This window comes from Drosophila takahashii, chromosome 3R, assembly GCF_030179915.1.
Source record: "Drosophila takahashii strain IR98-3 E-12201 chromosome 3R, DtakHiC1v2, whole genome shotgun sequence".
NCBI classification, from domain to species: domain Eukaryota; kingdom Metazoa; phylum Arthropoda; class Insecta; order Diptera; family Drosophilidae; genus Drosophila; species Drosophila takahashii.
Genome location: NC_091681.1, coordinates 32,628,725 through 32,649,479, shown reverse-complemented (window position 1 = coordinate 32,649,479; position 20,755 = coordinate 32,628,725). Strand labels below are relative to the sequence as shown.

The following is a 20,755-nucleotide window of genomic DNA, read 5'->3' as shown; positions in this document are numbered from 1 at the left end:
ATTGCGGGAGCTTGATTGGCCACCTGCCACCATCGACAACTGGCCCCAAAACATACCATACCCCATGTTATTTCAGCCGGGTCAGGAGGGCCACGCACTTAATTTATGACTCGCCGTGCAATAATTCAAAGTCATAGGCCTCCAGAGACCATTCAGGGAACACTCGACCACTCATTCGCTCAAGGGTCCTGTGAAGGGGGCTCTCCACTTGCTCCACTTCTACACTTTTACCAACACCTCGCTCGCTGCGGAGGCTAAGGAATTTTTAATTAAAATATTAAAGCATTGGCTGTAAGGTGTTTTTAATCTGGAAAATTGTTTTAATTGTTATTTAGGATTTGTTGTTGAAGCTTCTTGTTGTTTTGCTTCTTCTCCCTGTTTGTGGTGCAATTTATGTGCGCCTAATTAGAACAGACACAACGGCGGTGTCAGAGGTTCCAGAGGCTGCTCTCCCTATCCAGAGTGTTTTTTTGCTTTTTTGCCTTATACAAAGCCGCTTCATAATTACCATATTTTCAAATTACCATTGGCCAGGGCCATGGCCGCCATTTTCCTTTGGGCCCGCGGCCATAAAAGCTAATTGTATGCGTGCGTGGGTGTGAAGAAAAAATGGAGGGTGAAGGTAGGTAAATCCTTGGCATGTTGTGCTCCTCCGCGGTGATTTATATTTAATTGTTGTCATTATGGTCATCAAAAAGCGTGTGAAGTTGGAGGAGACTAGGAGTCCCCATAGGAGTGTCCTGGGATGATGGAGTGCCTCAGCTGCTGTCGGGAATTCTTCGAGTATTTCCTGTGGGTCAACACGCTGACAGATGTCTAATTGCTGGCCAGGATTTGCTCTTAATCTATGGCTGATAAGAACTGCTTTCTCTTAGGATTTATGGAAGAGTAATCCTTCGTCGGAAATGATGGAAATGAAACAGGAGCCGTGGCGCATGTCCTTTTTCCATTTCATTCCGTCTGGGACTCGTTTTTGGTCCCTCGTTTCAGTCGTGGCCCGTTGATGGCTCCATTTGGTCGAAATGGGGGCGTTTTGGGTATTTGGTTTTGGGCCATGGCGTGGCGTAAATTTAATCGAGTTTGAACGCAGAATATTCGATATTGATATTCATTAAATTAAATTCAATTAAATTCGGCTTTGATTGGGTCTTGGCCGAATTATTCTCACACGATGCTTTGGCTCAGTCTGTGTGTCACTGGAGTGACACAAACATAATTGAATAGTTGTGGATTTGATTATGCAATTGTGCCTCAAGTGGGCAAACTGACGGAAAGTCAATTTACCGCCTCTGGCCACGGGTAGTTCATCAGTTCATCAGCATTCACATTCACATTCGCATTCGGCCACGGGCAGGGCAATAAATATTTTTAATTATTCATAAAATAAAGCGAACACTTATTTGTCTGATTAATACAATTTTCCATGTCCGCGTTGTTGGCTCTTTTGCTCTGACACAAATTAAATTAAACTCTTTTTCTGCATTTTATCGGGCCTTGTTTGTCGAGGGATCTGCGTTGCAAACGATGAACGTTGCATGAACAGCACGAGCTATATTCATTAGTTGCATTAATTCAATATGAAATTCCTTTTCTCATTTGTTTTGATGTCGCTACCCCGCACATTCCACCTCAATCAACCAGTAAGCGATTGTATTTTAAATTGATTATTAATTTAAATGCATTTCATACCTTTTCATGCGTAGCTTTACTCTATCGGAGGATATACAAATTATATTCTCGACGGCGACGGAGAGGTGATAGGTTGCATATCGTGCTCATAATTAAAAATACAGCACAATTTGATTGAACGCTCAATATAGCTGAAAACTGATATTTTTAACATAGATAAAAACTTATGAAATCATTTTAATAAAATAAAAATATTTAAAAATCACCTATTCAACCGGTTTTATATTCTTAAATTAAATAATTGCATTTACTGGCACAAAATCAAATGTTTTATTCCTCGTTTTTCAATTTATAGAGTATTTAAAATACAGGATATTTTTCTTTATTTTCCCCACAAGTTTTAATTGACTTATAGCATAGTTGTGGCCGTAGTTGTTACAATTATTTACAGGCGTTTGTTATTAATGAAACATGGCAATCGCAAAAATGACTGGCGTTAATGTAATTTCCTTATTTCAACAGTTGCATCAGCTTTTGCAAATTAGCTGTAGCAAACAAAAAAAAAAGAAAGGGGAAAAATGGAAAAAAATAAAACCATTTACATTCAGGTTTGAAGCAATGGATGGCCTGTTTTCCCACGAAAATTGGTTTCCGATGGAAGGGGCGAAAAACAAATTACTTGCGACTTGTTTGTTTTGCAAAAATACTTTTCCATTTGCCTCGGTTTTCCGGGGGGCCTAGACAAAAGTGCCTCCAGAGATCTAAATAGGGCTTCGTCATTTGCGAATTCGACAGTTTTCCTCGAGCGTATCAAATCGTGGCATAAACAGAAGCACACACAACCAACCAACCAACCGCTTTTACAGGTATTGAAAGTCGAGGGCCCCACCCAAACCAGTAATATTCCAATAAATATGAGACGGGAAATAAAATATCTCTCATTAAATGATGACAGGAGCAAATATGAAAACACGCTCAGGGCGAAAAATCATGCTCGAAAGAAGTTGAAGTGGGGATACGGTTACCATCGAAGGAGATACAAAGCTTCCCGCCTCTCGTTCTCGGTTTGGGGCATTAATTACAACTGTCTAAGTACGATTCTGGATGCCCCAACAAAGGTGGAATGATATAGGGTATGGGCTGGGGGGCCCCACACGAAAGTACTTGAGCTAAACAAATATTTAAGTTGATTGGGTGGAAGAAGGCGGCAGAGGCGGCGGCGGCAAATGCAAAAAGTTTCCACTCAAGGAGTTCACCAAATTCGCATAAATTCAATGCGTGCCAGGGCAGCCGTGAACTTTTTAATGTATTTTAAAACACTTTCCACTAAACATTTTAAGCAAACTGCTTTCGCAGGCTTTCTTTTAGTCGCCGTAGCAGTCGCAGTCCCCTGCCAAGTTGACTTCCTGCGAGAGAGAGCGGCAAAGTTTTCACTGCTCCTCCGGAGTTGCAGGCCAAATCCCACGGAGGCTGAAATCAAGTATTTCATTTTGGATTCAACTGCTGTCCGGGCGATGCAACAACTAAATGGCAAAGTATTTCAACTCGAGCGCAGTTCAACACCAATTTAAGGATACCCTCCTAAAGCTGCCCCTATATATTAGCCCCTACACAGTACAAAAGATCAGATTGATATGTGCTGGTCAATTTTATATTCCTTAAAGATCAAGTTTATCTTTTTTACAGTTTTTTTCAAAAAATACTAAATTTGGTATTTTAAATGATATGATAAAATATTATTTTGATATGCTTGAATCATAAATTTGACATAAATCATATCGGCTTAATAAAATAAGATAAATTTGACCCTATTTCCTATCAACTTTTTTTTCTGTGTATAAAACACACCTTTCCTTCGGTTTTTTACCTCAAAACAAATGAACTGATAAGTGCTAACTAAGACCCGAAACAATAGTTATCAAGTGACTTTGGCTCGAGTATTATAATTCTTGCCAGTTCTTAAGTCGAATATTTCACGCCTCCGTAAAAAGGAAATTCGAGTTTCGTTGAGAGGCGGCTGCTGCTGCTGCCATGGAAACACAGCAGCATCAACGTGGTAATAACAATGCCGGGAATAAGAAAAAGTTCTTCAACAGTTTTCGGTTTCCCCCCCAGCAAGGTTTCCCTTCCATTTCCATTTCCCCCTTCTCCTTCTGTCAGCTGCCAGCTGAGTTTCGAGCAAGTTTTGCTTTACTGAAAATATATAAACTCCATTTTGGTGGGCTGCCTGGTCAGTGTGTCAATGTTTGTTTTATGTGCGCCTAGGCCAAAGTTGTTCGTTCCCCAGAGAATTTACAAGGGAAGTCCATTCTGTAGGTTAGGTAAAAATTTTTAATTAATTACTCAAGCTGCCCTGGTTAATAATTGAGTAAATAGAATCGAAGGCAAACCTCTGATTTACCCACTTCGGCATTCACATTCACACATTCGAAATTCGAATTAATAATGTGGCATTTGTCCTGAACTCAATTTGTGTTTGTGTACTTTATGACTCCACTTAGACCTGGTTCTTAAGCTGCCAGCCATTTGCCGAGCATGTAATTGCATTAATTTATTTTGCCAAGCTAAATTATCCGACCAAACGATGGCAAAACTTTGCAGCAGAAACTGTTGTTTGGCTGTGATCTTTGACCACGACAACAATACCGATACGATAGCCGGTAAAAGTCTCGGGCTTAACAGTAATTAAAACCCTGAAATGTTGGACGAATCCGAAAACAGCTGCATACAATTCGAAACTGAGGAAAGAAGAGCAAAAAGCAAAAAGAGCCGAGCAAACAAAAGTTTTCACATTTGAAATGCAGCTAGGATTTGTTTTAGTTTTTGCTTAGCATTGCTGCCAAATATTTGCAGTGGCTCAGAGATTTGTTTGCGGCACCACAGGCTGCTTGACGGCTGCTTCTGCTTCTGCAATTGGAATTTGCTTTTAATTGTTTTTAATTAAGTATAATTTATTGTGCAAACATTAGAGGGCTTCTCACAATCCTCCTGCTGATGCATTCATTTAAATCCCTCTAGTGCAAAGGACACTTCTGCAACCGCCACTTCATTTTCAGGCTCGCAAAAGGTTGAAGGTTGAAGACACTCGAATTTAAATAATAAAATACCATCTAATGGGTTATTGATTTTACTTAGCCGTTAATGAGCTGCAAGTTTCCTATAAAGGATTCATTCACTTTTCAGCACTTCTCACTCGTTTCGACATGCTGACGGATAAGTTCCTTGGACTGCAGTCCATTTTCTTTCGCCTTCTGGGTCTGGAATTGCTGGACGAGCTGGATGTCAGTCATCGATATCCCCGGCGAAGCATCTGCTGCATCCTCTCGGTGGCCACCTTTTTACCTCTGACCATCGCATTTGGCCTACGAAATATCCAAAATGTGGAGCAATTAACCGACTCCCTCTGCTCGGTTCTTGTCGACTTGCTGGCCCTCTGCAAGATCGGCTTATTTCTGTGGCTATACAAGGACTTTAGGTTTCTTATACAGCAATTTCAAGGTATCCTGCAAAGGGGTGAGTTTTCATCAATGAATTAATTTGGACTAATTTCTTCATCAATTTTGTGTGTTCACAACAACCAATGAGTTTTCAAATCACCAAAAAAGTTTCCTAAAATTATGCTGTGAAAAATAAATCGGATTTTCTGAGGATTTTGATGAATCAGTTTTTTAGTTTTAGTAAAAAGTAGCGTGGTAAAACTATTTTAAAAATTTTTAAATATTTTATTTAATACGTAAAACTATTTTAAAATATTTTATTTGTCAAAAAAAAATGTAATTAGTATTGAAGCATTTTAATTTTTAGAAATTCAATGGGAAGTCGGTAAAAAAATTGTCTCCAACGAAAACCATCGGGATCAGTTTATCAGTGCCCTTTACAGCTACTGTTTTGTGACGGCCGGGTTTTTAGCCTGTCTGATGTCACCTTTGTCCATGTTGGTCAGCTACCATCGAACAGGCCAACTGCAGCCGGATTTGCCCTTTCCCAGTGTGTAAGAAAGATATACTAAAGTAATTCCAGAAGAGTAATCCTAAATTTACAGATATCCCTGGAACAATACGCATATTTTCAACTACTTCGTTTCATATTTCTGGTGTGTAAGTGCTGCTCTGGGCGTGGCTCTGCCCACCGTTTGCGTGGACACTCTGTTCTGCTCTCTGAGCCACAATCTCTGTGCTCTTTTCAAGATTTCCCGTGAAAAAATGATGCATTTTGAGGGCAAAAGTCTTGGAGAGACACGTGAAAACCTGGTGCACATATTTAGTTTATATGAAGAGTGTCTGCAACTGGGACATTCCTTAAATGGATTCTTCAGGCCGCTCATCTTCGCCCAATTTGTGGCGGCCTCTTTGCATTTGTGTGTCCTGTGCTACCAACTATCTGCCCATCTCCTTCAGCCAGCCATGCTTTTCTACGCCGCTTTTACGGCAGCCATTATCGGCCAGGTTTCCATTTACTGCATTTGCGGATCGAGTGTCAATACGGAGAGTCAGCTTTTCGGACAGGCCATCTACGAGAGCAACTGGCTTAATCTTCTGGAGGAAAACAGCCAGCTTGTGAGGTCTTTGAAGATAGCCATGATGCGGTCGAGAAGAGGATGCCCCATCGATGGTTACTTCTTCGAGGCCAATCGGCAGACACTTGTAATGGTAGGAAAACCCTTAAAAAAAATATGGATAAAAGAACGATTAGAAATATTATTTTTCAAAATTAAACCAATCAAATTTAGATTATTTAATATTTATGCTTTCGAGAAATAGCTGGACGTTTTTTAAATCAATTTTAATGGTGCCTAACAATATGCAACAAAATAATATTTTTTCTTGTAAAATATTTATTAGTGCATACTTTTAGACATATTTATAAGTAATTTTAAAACACCAAAATAATTTTATATTCAAATATTTATGCTTTCCAGAAAAAACAGACTGTTATTAAATAAACAGTATATTTTTTTTTTGTAAAGAAATTCTTACTGCATACTTTTAGATATATTTATAAGTAATTTTTAAAAACACCAAAATAATTTGTTTTAAAATAACTATTTTTATAATAACCAAATTTGTTCTGTTATAAATATTTTACCTATGCCTTTTTCATTTAAATACATTTTCTTTCTCACCCACAGATTGTGCGCAGTGCTATATCCTACGTAACGCTCCTCAGATCGCTGGCCTAGCTGCCCCAGGCCCCTTTTCATTATTCAGAGAGCTGTGTTCTGGTTTGTGCAAGTCCGGAAATATTTACAATTATGCTTTAAGCCGGTGTTGTTACAGCCAGTTGGCTAATTAAGCCATGTTAATGGCAATAACTGCTATGGCAGAAAACCAGTGCCTGGGCCTGTTAATGCCTTTTGCATTATTGGCCTTGCTTTCAACCCCATCAGGACATTGAACGCACGTATACGTAATATTTGCTCTTGTCCGCTGTCCGCTGCTGTAATTTGCTCTTGTTGTTTTTGTGTTCGGTTTTTGTTCTTCTTTTTTTTCGTATTTTTTTTTTATTTTGTAGTCCTCGCACAACATTGCGGTTGTCTGCACGTGCTCGACGAACGATTATGTATAAAAGTGTGACATGGTCAAAGGATTTGGCCGATTTAACTTTGTTTTGGCCGATAGACGAGTGGGTCGTCGCTTTCCCCTTCCCCTGGCGTCCACCAAATGTGTGATCCCGTGTGTGGGGAGGCTGCACGTGAGTGCGGTTGGGAAAAAGCCAATTGCAGTGGCCAGGATTTCAGCGCATCCGCAGGCAGCGCTTTAGTCATAAACTGCACGCAACACGGCGGCTTAAGTTTAGCCGATTTTGTAATTTGTTTGTAGCCACAATGCGTTTGCTAACGGGCTCTACTCTACACACAACAAAAATGTTGCAGCTAAAACAACAAAAAAATTGAAAAAAAAGGATTTTAAAATATGAAAATTTCAATCCTAGATATTTAAATTGCCAGGATTTTGTTTGACGGGAATAAACTATAAAGTTATTTTTGTAGATGCAATTTTCATATATTTTAAGTTCTGACAAAATAATATATAATAATTAAATAAAACTATAAAATTTATAAATAATTATGATTATTCGATTTTAAATATTTGAATTTAATATTTCACAGAAACACGACGAAATAAAAAATCCATACTTTGCCATAAGTTACACATCTTAATTTTGGAAAAAAAGTTGTTTGGTTTAACGAAATACTTTCTTATTGTGTAATTACAACAAGATCAGATTTACAAACTGTAATGAGCGAATCAGCCATCTGCTTTATGATTCATTTGCTGATTATGCGCCGTCCTCTCTGAACTTTAGCTCGATTGACAAAACTGAGTGTAATTGCTGGTGTTAGCCCTTTCCCCCGGGGCAACGACGACCTGGTCGACCGAGGAGGAGGATGAGGTTGAGGCTTAAAGTTGGCCAGCCAGCCACCCAGCCAGCTAGCCAAACAGGCAGACAAACAAAATCAAAGACAGTCAACACTTTTGGCCGTAGCGAAAGTGGCGAAAAATATACCCCGAGGGCATTGGACTGTCTCGCTGGCGATGTGGGTTCCATGTCCATGTCCTTTCTGCAGTCCTGGCTGTCTGTATGTCCTTTCTCCCTCCGTTTTCTCTGTGTTTTCGATTCTCCTCGGCTGAAAGTCCTTTGGCGTGTCGTCGTGTGGCGCTTTGTGGCCCATTGAGGCAAATAGTTTCGGTTTAGTCCAATAATGATGCTATTGCAACGGAGCTTTCTCTGGCTCTTTTCCTCTATAGAGGATGTGTGTGTGTTTGAGGGCGGAAGGTCGGTGGGTGGGCTGCGGTCCACTTTCATTCAATTGACGCTCTTCTCGCCCAGTTGAAATGCCATAATAAATTCAATTGTGCCAGTGAGGCCCCCGGCGCCTGTCACTTTGTGTCAGCCCAGATCGGTTACTGCCTTTCGCTTCTCCTCCTCATCATTTATTATTTTTTGGTTTTCTAACATTGTCATAACATTCCCTTTCATTCCTTTTCCTCTCCCTTTATTTCCCCAGCTCACTTCCTTTTTGCGGCTGAAATGCTCCCTTTTTAATTTGGCAATTAATCGAATCAATCGTTCGCACTTCCTTCCGGCCTTTGGGCCATTTTTTGGCCATTCCTCCCTTTTTCGGTATTTTAATGCCGCTAATTTATGTGGTCAATTGTTTTTAGTTTTAACGAGCATTCCGGTCATTTTTTGTTGCCAAATGGCCGTTCGACTCGCAGGCACAGGACGTTCTCTATTTTTGCTCCTTTTTCCGCTTTTACTTTGTTCGAAAAATGATTTTTCCCTTTTATATTCGATGCCGAAATAACTTCCGTTCATTTCCCCTTGCTCACCCCCTTTTTCTTTGGCAGCAGCAATTATTTCTGTGAACAAACATGACTTTAAGCCAAGTTCAGGTCCGGGTTGTACCCTCAATTAGAGCATAAATATCAAATATTGCGTATACGACCCGTACACTCTGCATTCTATTGTGCATATATTCATATACAGATAGATAGATGTGTGTGGAAGGCAAAGCAAATGAATTCATTTATGTAGATTGCCTGGTAAACGGCCGAAACGAAAATAGTTTGAATGGCTGTCGGCCAGATAGATGAAGCCATCTTGAGGCGCCTGGGAGCACATCATCAGCATGGCAAGTTTAAAATTTCTGCCGTGTTAAAGTTCCTTGGCCAGGATGCACTCCCACACACACAAACAGCATACACAACACACACACAAAGGTGGGCGAACGACTTTTTGTCGAATGCAGCATGAGTTCGGCATTGTGCACGAAATTGTTATAAAGAGCTAACCGGATATTTTCGGAATTTTTAATTAATTCGTCTGCACTGGCCCCGGCACACCGAATAACCGACCGATGTACATATATGTATATACCTCACTATATTTGGGTATACCTACCTACACACATCCTGGAGCTGTTTTGTCCGGTGCCGAGCTGTCCTTGCTCCCACTTTTGTTGTTTGCTGCTGCAACTTGCAAGTCAGGCTGCTTGGCGAGTGACCACAGTGGGAGAAATATTGCTTTTTGTTTGATTTTTAACGTATTTAAAAAAAATTTTAAAACACGTTTTGTGTTATTGGTTTAAAAAAATTTCTTGTTATTTAAACCTCCAAACCAAAACCAACCAAAAAGATTTCTTCTAAACTACAATTTTCAATTAGTGATTAAAAAAATGTTTATAATATTATTTAATAACATAATACAATTTTTATTTTATATTTTCCACATTTCTTTTAGATTGAAAATTTTTGTTAAAGGCAAAGGTTAATATATCGTGTGTTTTTTGTAATTTGCTTTGGGTAATACAAGAATCTGCATATTAAATGAAAATCAAATTTATATAAATCGCGGATTTTTATAAATTAAAAGAAAGTTGTATTGCTTATAGAAGACACAACATAACAAATCTCATAATTTCATTTTGCATATTTTTTTTTTTGTGCAGTGTATGTATGTTCCATTTGCTGTTGTTGCCTTTTGTCAAGGAGCGAGCGAGGCGAACTGCAACAATTTTCGGCAATTGCTGGCAGGACAGTAGGACACACTCGTCCTCCGGCTGCTCCTGGAACTGCTGCTCCTGCTCCTCCAGCCTTCTCCGCCTGCTTTGTTGCTGCTCATTCATTGTGCAAAGTTTGTATAAATTTTTGATTTCTTTACACAAAATGCTGTGCATGTCCCTCCGACTGTCTGATGTCCTGCCACCGTCGCTCCGGGGGAAGGAGATCCATTTGCCCCCCAGTCAGCTCGACTTTCGTGCTCCCATTCTCAGACATCTCCGGCTGATGCTGCTGCCTTTAGCCGCTCTTCTCCTTTTGCTGCTTTTGCTGCTGGCACAACACAAATGCCATTGATTGAGTCACATCGCCTGGGCATATAAATCTCCACCGATGGGGTGTGGCACGCTCCTCTCGACTTCTGTCAGAAATTCCGGACTGCTGCTGCTTCTGCCTACCTTAAAGTTTTCGCCGTGCTGAGTCACTGTCACCGTCACATTCACATTGCCATTCCCATTCCGATCCCGAGATTCCCACTCCAGTTTCCCTTGCCATTGAAGAACCGAAGTCTGCTGCTGTGGCGTTTGGCGTAACTTGGCCGATGATTTCGTTATTGTTCGATTGACAATAAAAAATCAACTGAAAGTTGCAAAAGGCACAAACTGTCATTGAATTTGCGAATACACTGTCGCACACACAGGGTCAGAATTTGTTTCCGGAGGAGATCCCAGCTCCACCATAGTTGTAAGCATATAAAAATAAGTCGCTCGGGGGTTCCACTTTTCACTTCACCCCTTTCAGCTCTTACTCCACCCAAAAATTTGTATGCAAAAATGCAATAAGCGAGTGCAGCTTAAATAAAATGCATTTCAATGATTGCATTTTGGATTAAAACAACAACAATTCGACAGTGGGTAACAACAATAAAAGTCGACATCTCTTTGTGCAAACAAATACTACATATACCCCATACATATTTATTTAAACTTTTTGCTCTTTTCCTTTTTAACGGCAACCAAATGGAACTGACAGACATTGCATATCTCTCAGCTTGCTGCTCCGTTTAGGTTTAATGAAGTGCAAACAAAAATATTTTCAATTAGAGCCAAGGCAAACCGAGCGGCAACCGAGAAAACCAACGACCTAAAACAAAACGAGCCAAATGCAACGAAAAACAAACGAAAAAAGGTAAAAGTAAAAGTCGAAATGCTGAACAGGTGAAGCAAGTGAAAGAAGTGAAACAGGTGAGTGGCATGCAAATGCAACTTGGATCCCGAAAACCGAGGTGCACTCACCTCAAGCTCAGCTTGCTGTCGGCTTTTGGCTGGGTTTCGACCCAATGGCTCCTTTTTGGTAGCCAAACAAAGTGCTGTCGGCCAAGAGATGGATGGATCCCTGATCCTAGACCCCGATCACTTGGCAGCCAGAAAAGTCCTTCAAATATCGCCAGGATAAGCCAGCATACACGTGCTTGATTTATGCCCGAGTCCTGGGCTCCTTCTCGACTAAACAACATTCAATAAATAAAGAAAGGGAAGAAGCAAATTACGATTCGCTGATGTTTTTACGACAGCGACGTGCCCATTTAAAAGTGTTTTTGATTTGTGTTTTTGCCACTGCCGCTGGCGGCATATTAAATTTATATCCCAAAGATTTCACGCACTCCTAATTTATGTGGCGTGCAAGTAATATTTCGCCGCCCAGCCAACTTTATTATTATATTCGTCCATATTATATCATCCACATCCCCGCCACTTAGGCGATGACATTTTTATATGCGCCCATCAAAAACAAAAGTGTTTTCATTGGCAAATTGTTAACATAACGATTTACTGCCAAGTTATAACAAATGAAACTATTGCATTGAGTAAATGACTAGATATGTGCTTTATTGTTAAATGTTTCTTGCATTAAGCCCTTAGGGTTCTTAAACTATTACAAAGGATGAATTTTAATTGCAGGGAATTTGTTGAAGTTTGTTTTATATTGTGACTAACAATTTGTGGGGATTAAATGTAAACAGTTACAAAATTGAAGTTCATTTGGCTCAAATAAACTGTCCTTATTAAATGTCAACGTGGATAGAAAGAATAACTTTAACCGAAAAAACTGTTATTTTTTCTTGTTTTTGAGACAAAGAGACGAATTCGGTATATCCTTTAAAAGTGTGTAAAAATAAATATAAAAATATTTTAAATTTCATAAATTTGAATTTTAGAACATCGATAAAGAAAAGTTTTTCTTTCATATCTCGGCCTAAAAAATCATATGGAACAGGTTTAAATTCTCTTGCAAACTAATACTAGCGAAATATTGACCAGTATTTTTATTAGTTTATTTTATAATTCAATGATATGATAATATGATATGGCATTATCCTGGCAACTAATATTATCAAAATACTGATCTCAACCACTTTTCTTTCGCTTCTTTTATATCACGACTTACAAAATTCGTATTCCCATCGAGAAATGGCCCCTTTGGGTCCAACATACCCTCATACGCACACGGTACCTTTGGTAGCAACAATTTGGAGAAGTTTTCAACTTTTGGCTCGTAATTGTTGTTGCTACTGCTACCCTTATAAGTATTTTTTATTTTATTTTATTTTTTCACCGAGTCGCAGGCGTAGACATATAGCCATAATGCTTACCTGAGCGAAAGCACAGCAAAAAATATACAAAAAATTTGCATGAAATCGCTTAAGTGCTTTTGCCATAACTTTACAAGGGGGGCTGTGGAGAATCGGAGCTGCAGGCGCTGTTGTGAAGTTTGCATAAAAGGCAGCTACAAAAAAAATAAAATTGTTTGGCTGTTGCGCTCGCCGGGTGTATAAATAAAAAGTTTTGCACATGTGACGAGCAATAAATGCAGCAAATTAAACAGAATTCAACAAATTAAATCCGCAACAGTTATGGGAGACATTTGCCACGCTGTTTTTCTCGTTATTTCGATGTCGTCGTTGTATAGCCATTTAAATCTACCACATCGTTTCGTCGTAGGCGAAAACTTCCGCATCGAGTGGGCCGTAGTAATCTTTTGTGGGCCTAAAAGGACGAAAAACAGCCTTGAGCTGTTGAGACGACGACACTGAATCAAACTTAGAATAAGCATCAAATGCTCTCGCCCATTGACAATGTGCTTCCGTGTACTGGCATTTCATTTTCTCCTTCTTTTTTTGCAGACCCGTCAAGCCATCCATCTATACCATCTATACACATATACCTGGAGCCATCCTCACGTCCTGAAAGCAGATGCTTCTTCCTCGCCTGGAACTCTCTTCATTTGCTTCGTACTTTTCTACCCTTCTACCTGGCTGCATTGTCTGCTGTGTGTAACTAGCTGCAGGCGCCATGTGTTTTGTAATTTCCTTTTGCTGCTCGGATTGTTGCCACTTTCTTGGCTTCTCTTTCAAAAATTCCAAGTCCATTGACCCACTGACACAAACTAATCTCTCACTCAGACAGCAAACAGAATGTGTGCGAAAAATACCATATATTCACTAAACGAAAATACGGCGCAAAGAAATACCCAAAGATTTAGACCATCTTGAAATTAAAGTCTGTAAAGATATACTTAAAAATAATTATATTTCTGATTTTCTAATTATTATTATAAATAATTATTATGTTCTAGGAAAATACAAGAATACCTAAAACTACTGTAATCTCTAACACGAACCCGTCATTGGTTTTAGATAGTAACATAAACCTGTGAGATAAGATTACTGTCATAAAGCAAATACAAAATAATCTTATCTATGACCACTTAACAGTTTATACATTGGCCTATTGATACGAATATTTTGTGAGAAATTACTTTAAAATTAAATCACCTTGTTATAAAATTAAGTTTAGTTTTAATTGAAAATTTAAATAAATAATGTATATTAAATTACTTTAAAATAAAATCAAGCTATTAAGTAAAATTAATTCGAGTGCAGTTTTTGGTCTATCCAATTGTAAATTAATTCCAAATTTATTCCGAAAATGTAAAAACAATTAAATTTGACAAAATGCGCATCGTGAGTGAGAAATGAGATGCGTATGCATGCTGCTGGTCACTTTTCACTGGCCACAACTGAGTGGAAAAACTCAAATGAAATTTAATTAGTGCCAAAATGTGGATACGTTTTTCACTAATGACACGGCAAACCAATTTACTTGCCGCTCGACACGTCCGTCCCTCGACGTCCCACTGTCATGATTTCATGGATATTTACTAGCATTTATTTGTGTTTTGCGGCATTCATGGGTTTCGTGGGAGAGGGGGAGAAGATGACCCTATCATTTTAATTCATTGCGTTTGGCCATTCATTTGTTTGTCGTGAAAACTTTTCGGCATTCGACCTGTGGGCGGTCCGAAATTTGCTTGTTTGCCGGGAGTGAGAGCAAGCTTATCATTGATTTTATTGGCATAATCAGCGTGAAAATTTGCGTTACGAACTTTTTGGCAAACGGCCACGCCCCTGAATGCGATAAACATTTATCTTCATTATCAAATTTGCGGCATCCCGTTTCGGCTGAAGCCAAGGATTCATTTTCCACCTCCTCGACCGTGTTGTCTGCTGGGCTTCTCCTTTTTTTTTGTTTTGTCGACCGACAGACCGCCTTCGCCATCATCATCATCGTTGGCAGCTTAATGAAAAACTTTTTGCCTCTCGCGCATAACCCTTTTTAATTTTTATTAAGCAGAAAATTTCCTACCGGCCAGGGTCCTTCGTCCTTTAGAAGGGGGAGTGGTAGGGGTGCAGTACGGTACAGAGAGGAAAAACTGTAAATGGAAAGTAGCATAAAAATAACAACAGGCCAAGTGCGTGGCCTTGGCTTTACGGACCTTCAGTGCCCTACCACAGCAAAATAAATTCGAATATAAGAAGTAAACTCTCCAAGGTCCTGCCAGATATAATGGGAATTCTGGAAATTATGGTTTTTTTAGTGCTCTTAAGGGAAAAATACAATTTAAGCTGAATACGAGGTGTTTACAATGTCCAAATTTAATTCAATCAAAGTTGGACAAAAGTAAACTTAACTTAGACGTAAAAAATAAAAAAAAACATGGAATTCATTAACTCTTTAAATATTTTAGCTTCAAATTTTTAATAGTAATTTTGCTTGCTTTGTTTTCATTTTTAAAACATTAATTAATTAGGAATTTTTTGAATTTCATACATTTATTTTAAAGTTTTAAACTTGTTTTTAAAATAAGCTAATACGTTTAATATTTTGAATCTAAATTTCAATTTGCTTTAATTTTAATTTATTTAGATTTTTACTTTTAAGTTTGTTTAAAGATAATAATTAGAAATTGTAATCTTGCAATCTGCTGTAATTTACGAGCTGTAGCGTGCTCAATTTTCCCTGCCGCATGGCCTAAACCCGATTATATACCCCGTTTCGGTTTTGGCCACTTTGCTTTATCAACTTTTGCCTTGTTTATTTTGCTTCGCATTTTTTGCGTTGTTGTTCTGGTTATTCTCACAAAATCTTCGGGGCAACATTTTAAGCTGATTTCAGGAGGGGGAATCTGGGAAAACAAATTAGGAAAAAATAATTGCTTTCTTATTAGCCCGAGCTCGCTCGAAATATTTTCAATCAATGACGAGGACGAAACACAAGGACATGGAAATGGAAATGGAAACGGACATCGTTGACGGCCAGCATTTCCCATTTTCCATTGGCTGCACGTGTCGCCTGTTTGCAGTTCATTATTGCTAGCTCATTCATCAGTTGATTGTGTTGCTATTGCATGCACAATGTACATGCCTTGATGCCACAATGAATATTTAAATAATTTCCTGCTTGCCATCATAGTTATATATATATATATTTTTATTTTTTTTGTCAGCGTGCAATTTAATTACACGCTTTTGTGAAAAACGATTCTTTGGCCCCCGCTGCTGCTTCGTCACTCGGACAAAGTGTGCTAGTTAATTAAATTTTAATTTTATGTGCCATTAAAATATTTAACCAAATTTAGCAGAGCTTAATAAAACGCTTAATGGTTTATTTAGTTTGGCTAATTGAAATCATTTGCGGCCCACGTGTCGTATGAGTAATGGCCGGGCATTAGAAAACTTGCATGTTTTATTTGTCCTGACGCAATGTATGTAAGGGCAAATTAAAGCGATTAAAAGGATAATCAATTATACATTTATAATTCGCACACACACTGAAAAAATCTAAAAGGGGGTGGAGAAAGCCTGGGAAAGAAAGTGGAGAATGGAAAGGCAGTGGCTTAACACAGCAGGCAGCCTCTTTGTCGTTTTGTAAGCAACAAATTTGGCCACGCTTGCTTATTTAGTTAATTATCGCAGATTACTTGCTCTTGATTATTTTGTACCCATGCACCGCCATCTCTCTTCGGTTTTCCCCCGACTTTTCCCAGGGGGCTGTAAAGTCAGCAACTTTGCTTGTTGTTCTTGTTGTCTGGGCTGCTCGGCTTGGTCCCGTCATGTTTACTTATTTTGACGCAGCATGTGGCAACTGCCAGCACAGCTCACAGCGGGCCAATGCCAACTTGGATTTTCTTAGCTGACAAACGGAAGGACAGAAGGGCAGAAGGACACTTGGCTCAGAGACTCCCTCCTCCTCCTCGTCCTTTGGGTGGAAATTGAGTCTGTGGCCGATTCATTTGTAGCGTCGCCATATCAACAATTAAATTAAACGTGTTTGCCCTACCCAAGCGAGCTTAAGCGTTCAATCAACGTTTGGCCAAAGGAGAGGGAGAAGTAGTAGAGATGCTCTACAAGAGCTATTCAATGCACGTGCGGCATTTTAAATTACTAGTTACTCGTGTTTCAGGTAACATTTGCTTTCACCTGCTTCACTTGCCTGGCCTCGCCCCTTTTTGGTCACATAATTAGGTGCAGCTCGAAAAGGGACTTTCTGCCGCAAAAGGCAAAAATCAACAACGAAGCTGTGCTGTGCTGGAAGCTCCCAAACAGAAGGTCCCCCATTCAGAGCACCAGCTCATTGTGAAGCTTATTAGAGACCAGCTAGCTAAATAAAAGTCCTCTCCTCTGAAATATGAATGTTGTGCAGCTTCTCGTTTTGACTCTCTGGAACTATTAAAGCTTACGACTTAAAGGAGAATTAAAGGTTAGCGATTTGTCAGTCTGTTGGCTGCATATTTCGCCCGCGATTGCCGTTCCACTGATTTCGTTTGCAGCCGCGTATTGCGGTCAACATTAACAGGCCTGCGAAGCCGTCATTATCGAGCTGTGGAGTGAGTAAAATATCGTTAAAATGCACTATCGATGATACTGATAAAGTGTTGTTAAACTAGGTTTTTGGGATAAAAAATATTTCAATATTTCATTCAAGCCTTCTTTAAGAAGAATTTTCATAAATCTGGAAATAAAAACAAGAACTTTCTTTATCAATTAATAAAAATATAAATGTTGAAGGTGAGAATTATGTTATATGATTTCATTTTTACTATAAAATTTTAGCATAGCATTACTTTAAAACTTCAAATGGTTTTAAAAACCCGCAAAGTGGTGTCTAAAAGTATACTACAATATTTATAATGTTGAAAAATCAACATTTCAATTTTCAAGCATACTTTTTGGCACATTTAAAAGTGGTTTTGTATCTTAAGATACTTTTTTAAAGTAATTACAAAAGTTTAATCCATGTGTTTTGAAGTGCGTTACTATCGATTGAGTCTTCTTGTAAAGTCTGCCATCCCTAATCAACGGCAGCATCATCGTCATCATCAAGGCAAAAGCCGGAACCCAGCACCCAAACCCCCAACCCAAACTCAATTCCCAATCCCATCATGGAGCTGACCATCCACTTGCACACGGTGCAGTGCAAATAAATACGCAGGCTGCAGTTGCAACGGCGACCCTAACCGTTCGGATGGCCCGTTGCAAATGAGCGGCAATAAACGCCAAAAGCAGAAAATTCAAGTTAATTACGTTTTTCAATTAAGCACTGGCTCGCCGACTGCCCCCCTGTGCCACGCCCCCTGGTCATCGGGTAAATGGTAAAGTCACCCAGTCAACGATGGGTTGGAAACAACAATTTGGCATTGAAATTGAATTGATGTTGGAAGCTTAAATCGAAATCACTTTATTATTTTCCCTTGACCAGGAGTTTCGACCGATCGCCATGTGGAATTGGTAAATTGAAAAGGGTTTTCAGGACTCTTCAAAAATGGTCCTGATCCGCTTGCAAACTCCTCTGTGGCTTCGAAATTCCAGTTCTCTGTTCCCGTATTTCGAGGGTTTATCAGGGGTATATATTTTATTGCTCTGCTGTGAAATATGTATTCCAAATTGACCACCGAATATAATTCATCATTCATGTGTCCAAACTGACACGTCTGTGGCCGCAAACAAAAATGAAATTCACTTTGTTTGCGGTTTGCCAATTGTATAAAGTAAGCTTCGTTTTATTTGTTATGCTCTTTGCTTAACCATATCTTCTTTTTTTCTCGTTTTTTGGTTGGCACATTTGTTGGCGCTTTGTGGGCATGAAATATTCATGGTGCGCATTTTATATCGGCCTAGAATTAATCAGTAAAATATGCGGCCAAGTGGAAATTTTTGTAATCATCGCGGTTGGCAGTCGATTAGCAGGATAGCAGGATATTCAGGTGGGGCACAAGGATAGCTATCAAGCTAGGCTAATAACTCGCGTTGGCTGGCATTAAGAATTTATACAATTTTAATTTTTAAATAGGCTAAAGGCGGCAACCCCAACTCTTACCCCGCCCACTTACTTTCCTCCTCTTAGCCACTGAAGCCACTCGAAGCCGTATAAATCCAAGATTGTGGCCGCCAACTTGTCGCATATGGGATTGTGTGTGTTAGTGTGTGTGGGTTTGAGTCCTTGTGTGTGCATGTGTGCTCCTCGGTATATGTGTGTGTGGTTGCTATCTTGACTTCATCCTTGACTGGCAACTGGCAACTGGGGGCTGGCCGCTTCTCGCTTCTCTGGCTTTGACTGTAATTGAAGCAAAATGAAAATCTTTTATTCATGAGGCTATAAAATTGCCCAATTTTCAGGCCATTAGCAAAATTTACGCCTTTTTCTCTGCACGCAGCGCATAGTGGCCATTAAATACAGTCGCCTGCATAAGTATGCATGCCACGGCTCCATGGGCGTTTAGATTTCATTTCCCACTCATCGCGTTTCGGTTTTTATATATATCTTTTTTTTGGGTTTCTATTTTTAAATACACGCCACGACGACACCTCTCAATCGAGTCGAGTCGAGCATCTCTCATCTGCCTCGAGCACAACGCGGCGTATGCTTGATTTCTGTCCTGCTGCCTCTTGACAGGACCTCCTCCAGCCGACGTCATCGCCCTAATCCTATTAGGCCCGCCTCGCTTGTATCGAAAGCAGCTTAGACATGTCAACGTTGTAATTAAAAGCAGTTGAAAACATCAGACTCTGTCGTCTCGTCTCGTCTCGGCCGAAAATGCTGCCAAGTCACGCGTTTCCTGTCGGCTTTCTCTCAGCCGAATGGAGTACTCAGCCTTCCCTCCTTCGAGCCCATCCCCTCTTTTCTGGCCAATTATTATGTTAATTTTATGGTCAAGTGCCGCTCTCATTGAGAGTAATTAAAGTGCAGCCAACGAGCTGTGGGCGCCGCCGGAGCCGCAAAATCCTGTATTTTCGTTTCACTAATTAGTTTGCTCTAAGAAACATATTTGCATGGCCCTGATTGTTTTGCCCTCAAAAGTTGAATATGCTTTAGGGGTGGAGGCCAGGATTAACCGATTAATCCGTTTGCAATTAAAATTGCGCTGCGTTGGCAATTAAACCAGCTTTGTCTGAACTTGACATTCCGGCGACTGGATAATACTCAATAGATTTTCAATTTCAATTTTCCAGCTATTGAGTTGGCACACACGCAGCATCGGCAGCCTCCCCCTTCATCGCATTTGTGTTTTCACGGGAGTGCATATGGCCCACACCCATCCAGTTCGACTTGCCACTGAGTCTGGGCCTTCAGTTCGGAGCAGTGTCAGCGGTTTATGGTTCTTTGACTCCAGGAGCACTGCAGGATAGCACAGGAAAAAATAAATTAATATCGCTTGATGTGCGCTTTAAAAATTTAAATTCTACAAGAGATGCAATAATACTTGATTTCGCCAGAAAAATATAAAATCATTTAGAAAGGTGTCTAAAAGTATGCAATAATATATTTGGAAATCGGAACTCCGAAAGATCCCTTTCGATTTTTGTAGTTCTAATACAAAAACCTCAAATTGATAAAGATTTATTTATAAAGGTAGGCAAGAATATCTAAACTCCGATAGATCCATTTCCAAAAACATAGTTTTTATTTTCCCTGCCCACTTTTACTACACATCTACGAAAACTCCTTAAATTTATATAAAAACATTTATTCAGGTGCCTATGGTGTATATGCAACAATATATTTAAAAAGAAAAAATCCGATAGATCTCTTCCAAAAAACCGAGTTCCTATTTTCTCTGGAAAATCCACAAATTGATCATCATATGGAATAGATTTTCCTTTTCGTGTGTGGTTTGCATCTGTGCCACTTTAATCGAATTTTCCGACGCCCCCGAACCAATGGCTTTTCAATTTCTCACAATCTCGGCTTCGTTTAGCCACATTAGGTATTCACACACGGCTGGGG

General features: G+C 39.5%; 1 protein-coding gene and 2 long non-coding RNA genes across 4 annotated transcripts; 1 reads left to right on the top strand and 2 right to left on the bottom strand.

Moving 5' to 3' along the window:
- Positions 1 to 4,832: 4,832 nt before the first annotated feature.
- Or98b (Odorant receptor 98b) lies at positions 4,833 to 6,808 on the top strand. Its single transcript, XM_017146114.2, has 4 exons — positions 4,833 to 5,142; positions 5,434 to 5,620; positions 5,672 to 6,278; positions 6,758 to 6,808. The coding sequence occupies exons 1-4, from the start codon at positions 4,833 to 4,835 to the stop codon at positions 6,806 to 6,808; spliced, it is 1,155 nt and encodes a 384-aa protein (XP_017001603.2).
- Positions 5,996 to 13,604, bottom strand: LOC138913386 (uncharacterized). 2 transcript variants are annotated; one of them, XR_011419100.1, is made up of 3 exons: positions 12,784 to 13,604; positions 11,426 to 11,635; positions 5,996 to 6,289 (listed from the first exon to the last, which is right to left on the bottom strand). It is a non-coding gene; the product is annotated as an uncharacterized lncRNA (long non-coding RNA). The 2 variants fall into 2 exon arrangements; XR_011419099.1 differs by lacking the exon at positions 5,996 to 6,289 and adding an exon at positions 9,919 to 10,769.
- A 4,821-nt stretch (positions 13,605 to 18,425) lies between these two features.
- LOC138913616 (uncharacterized) lies at positions 18,426 to 20,113 on the bottom strand. Its single transcript, XR_011419425.1, has 3 exons — positions 19,165 to 20,113; positions 18,861 to 19,084; positions 18,426 to 18,781 (listed from the first exon to the last, which is right to left on the bottom strand). It is a non-coding gene; the product is annotated as an uncharacterized lncRNA (long non-coding RNA).
- Positions 20,114 to 20,755: the final 642 nt, after the last annotated feature.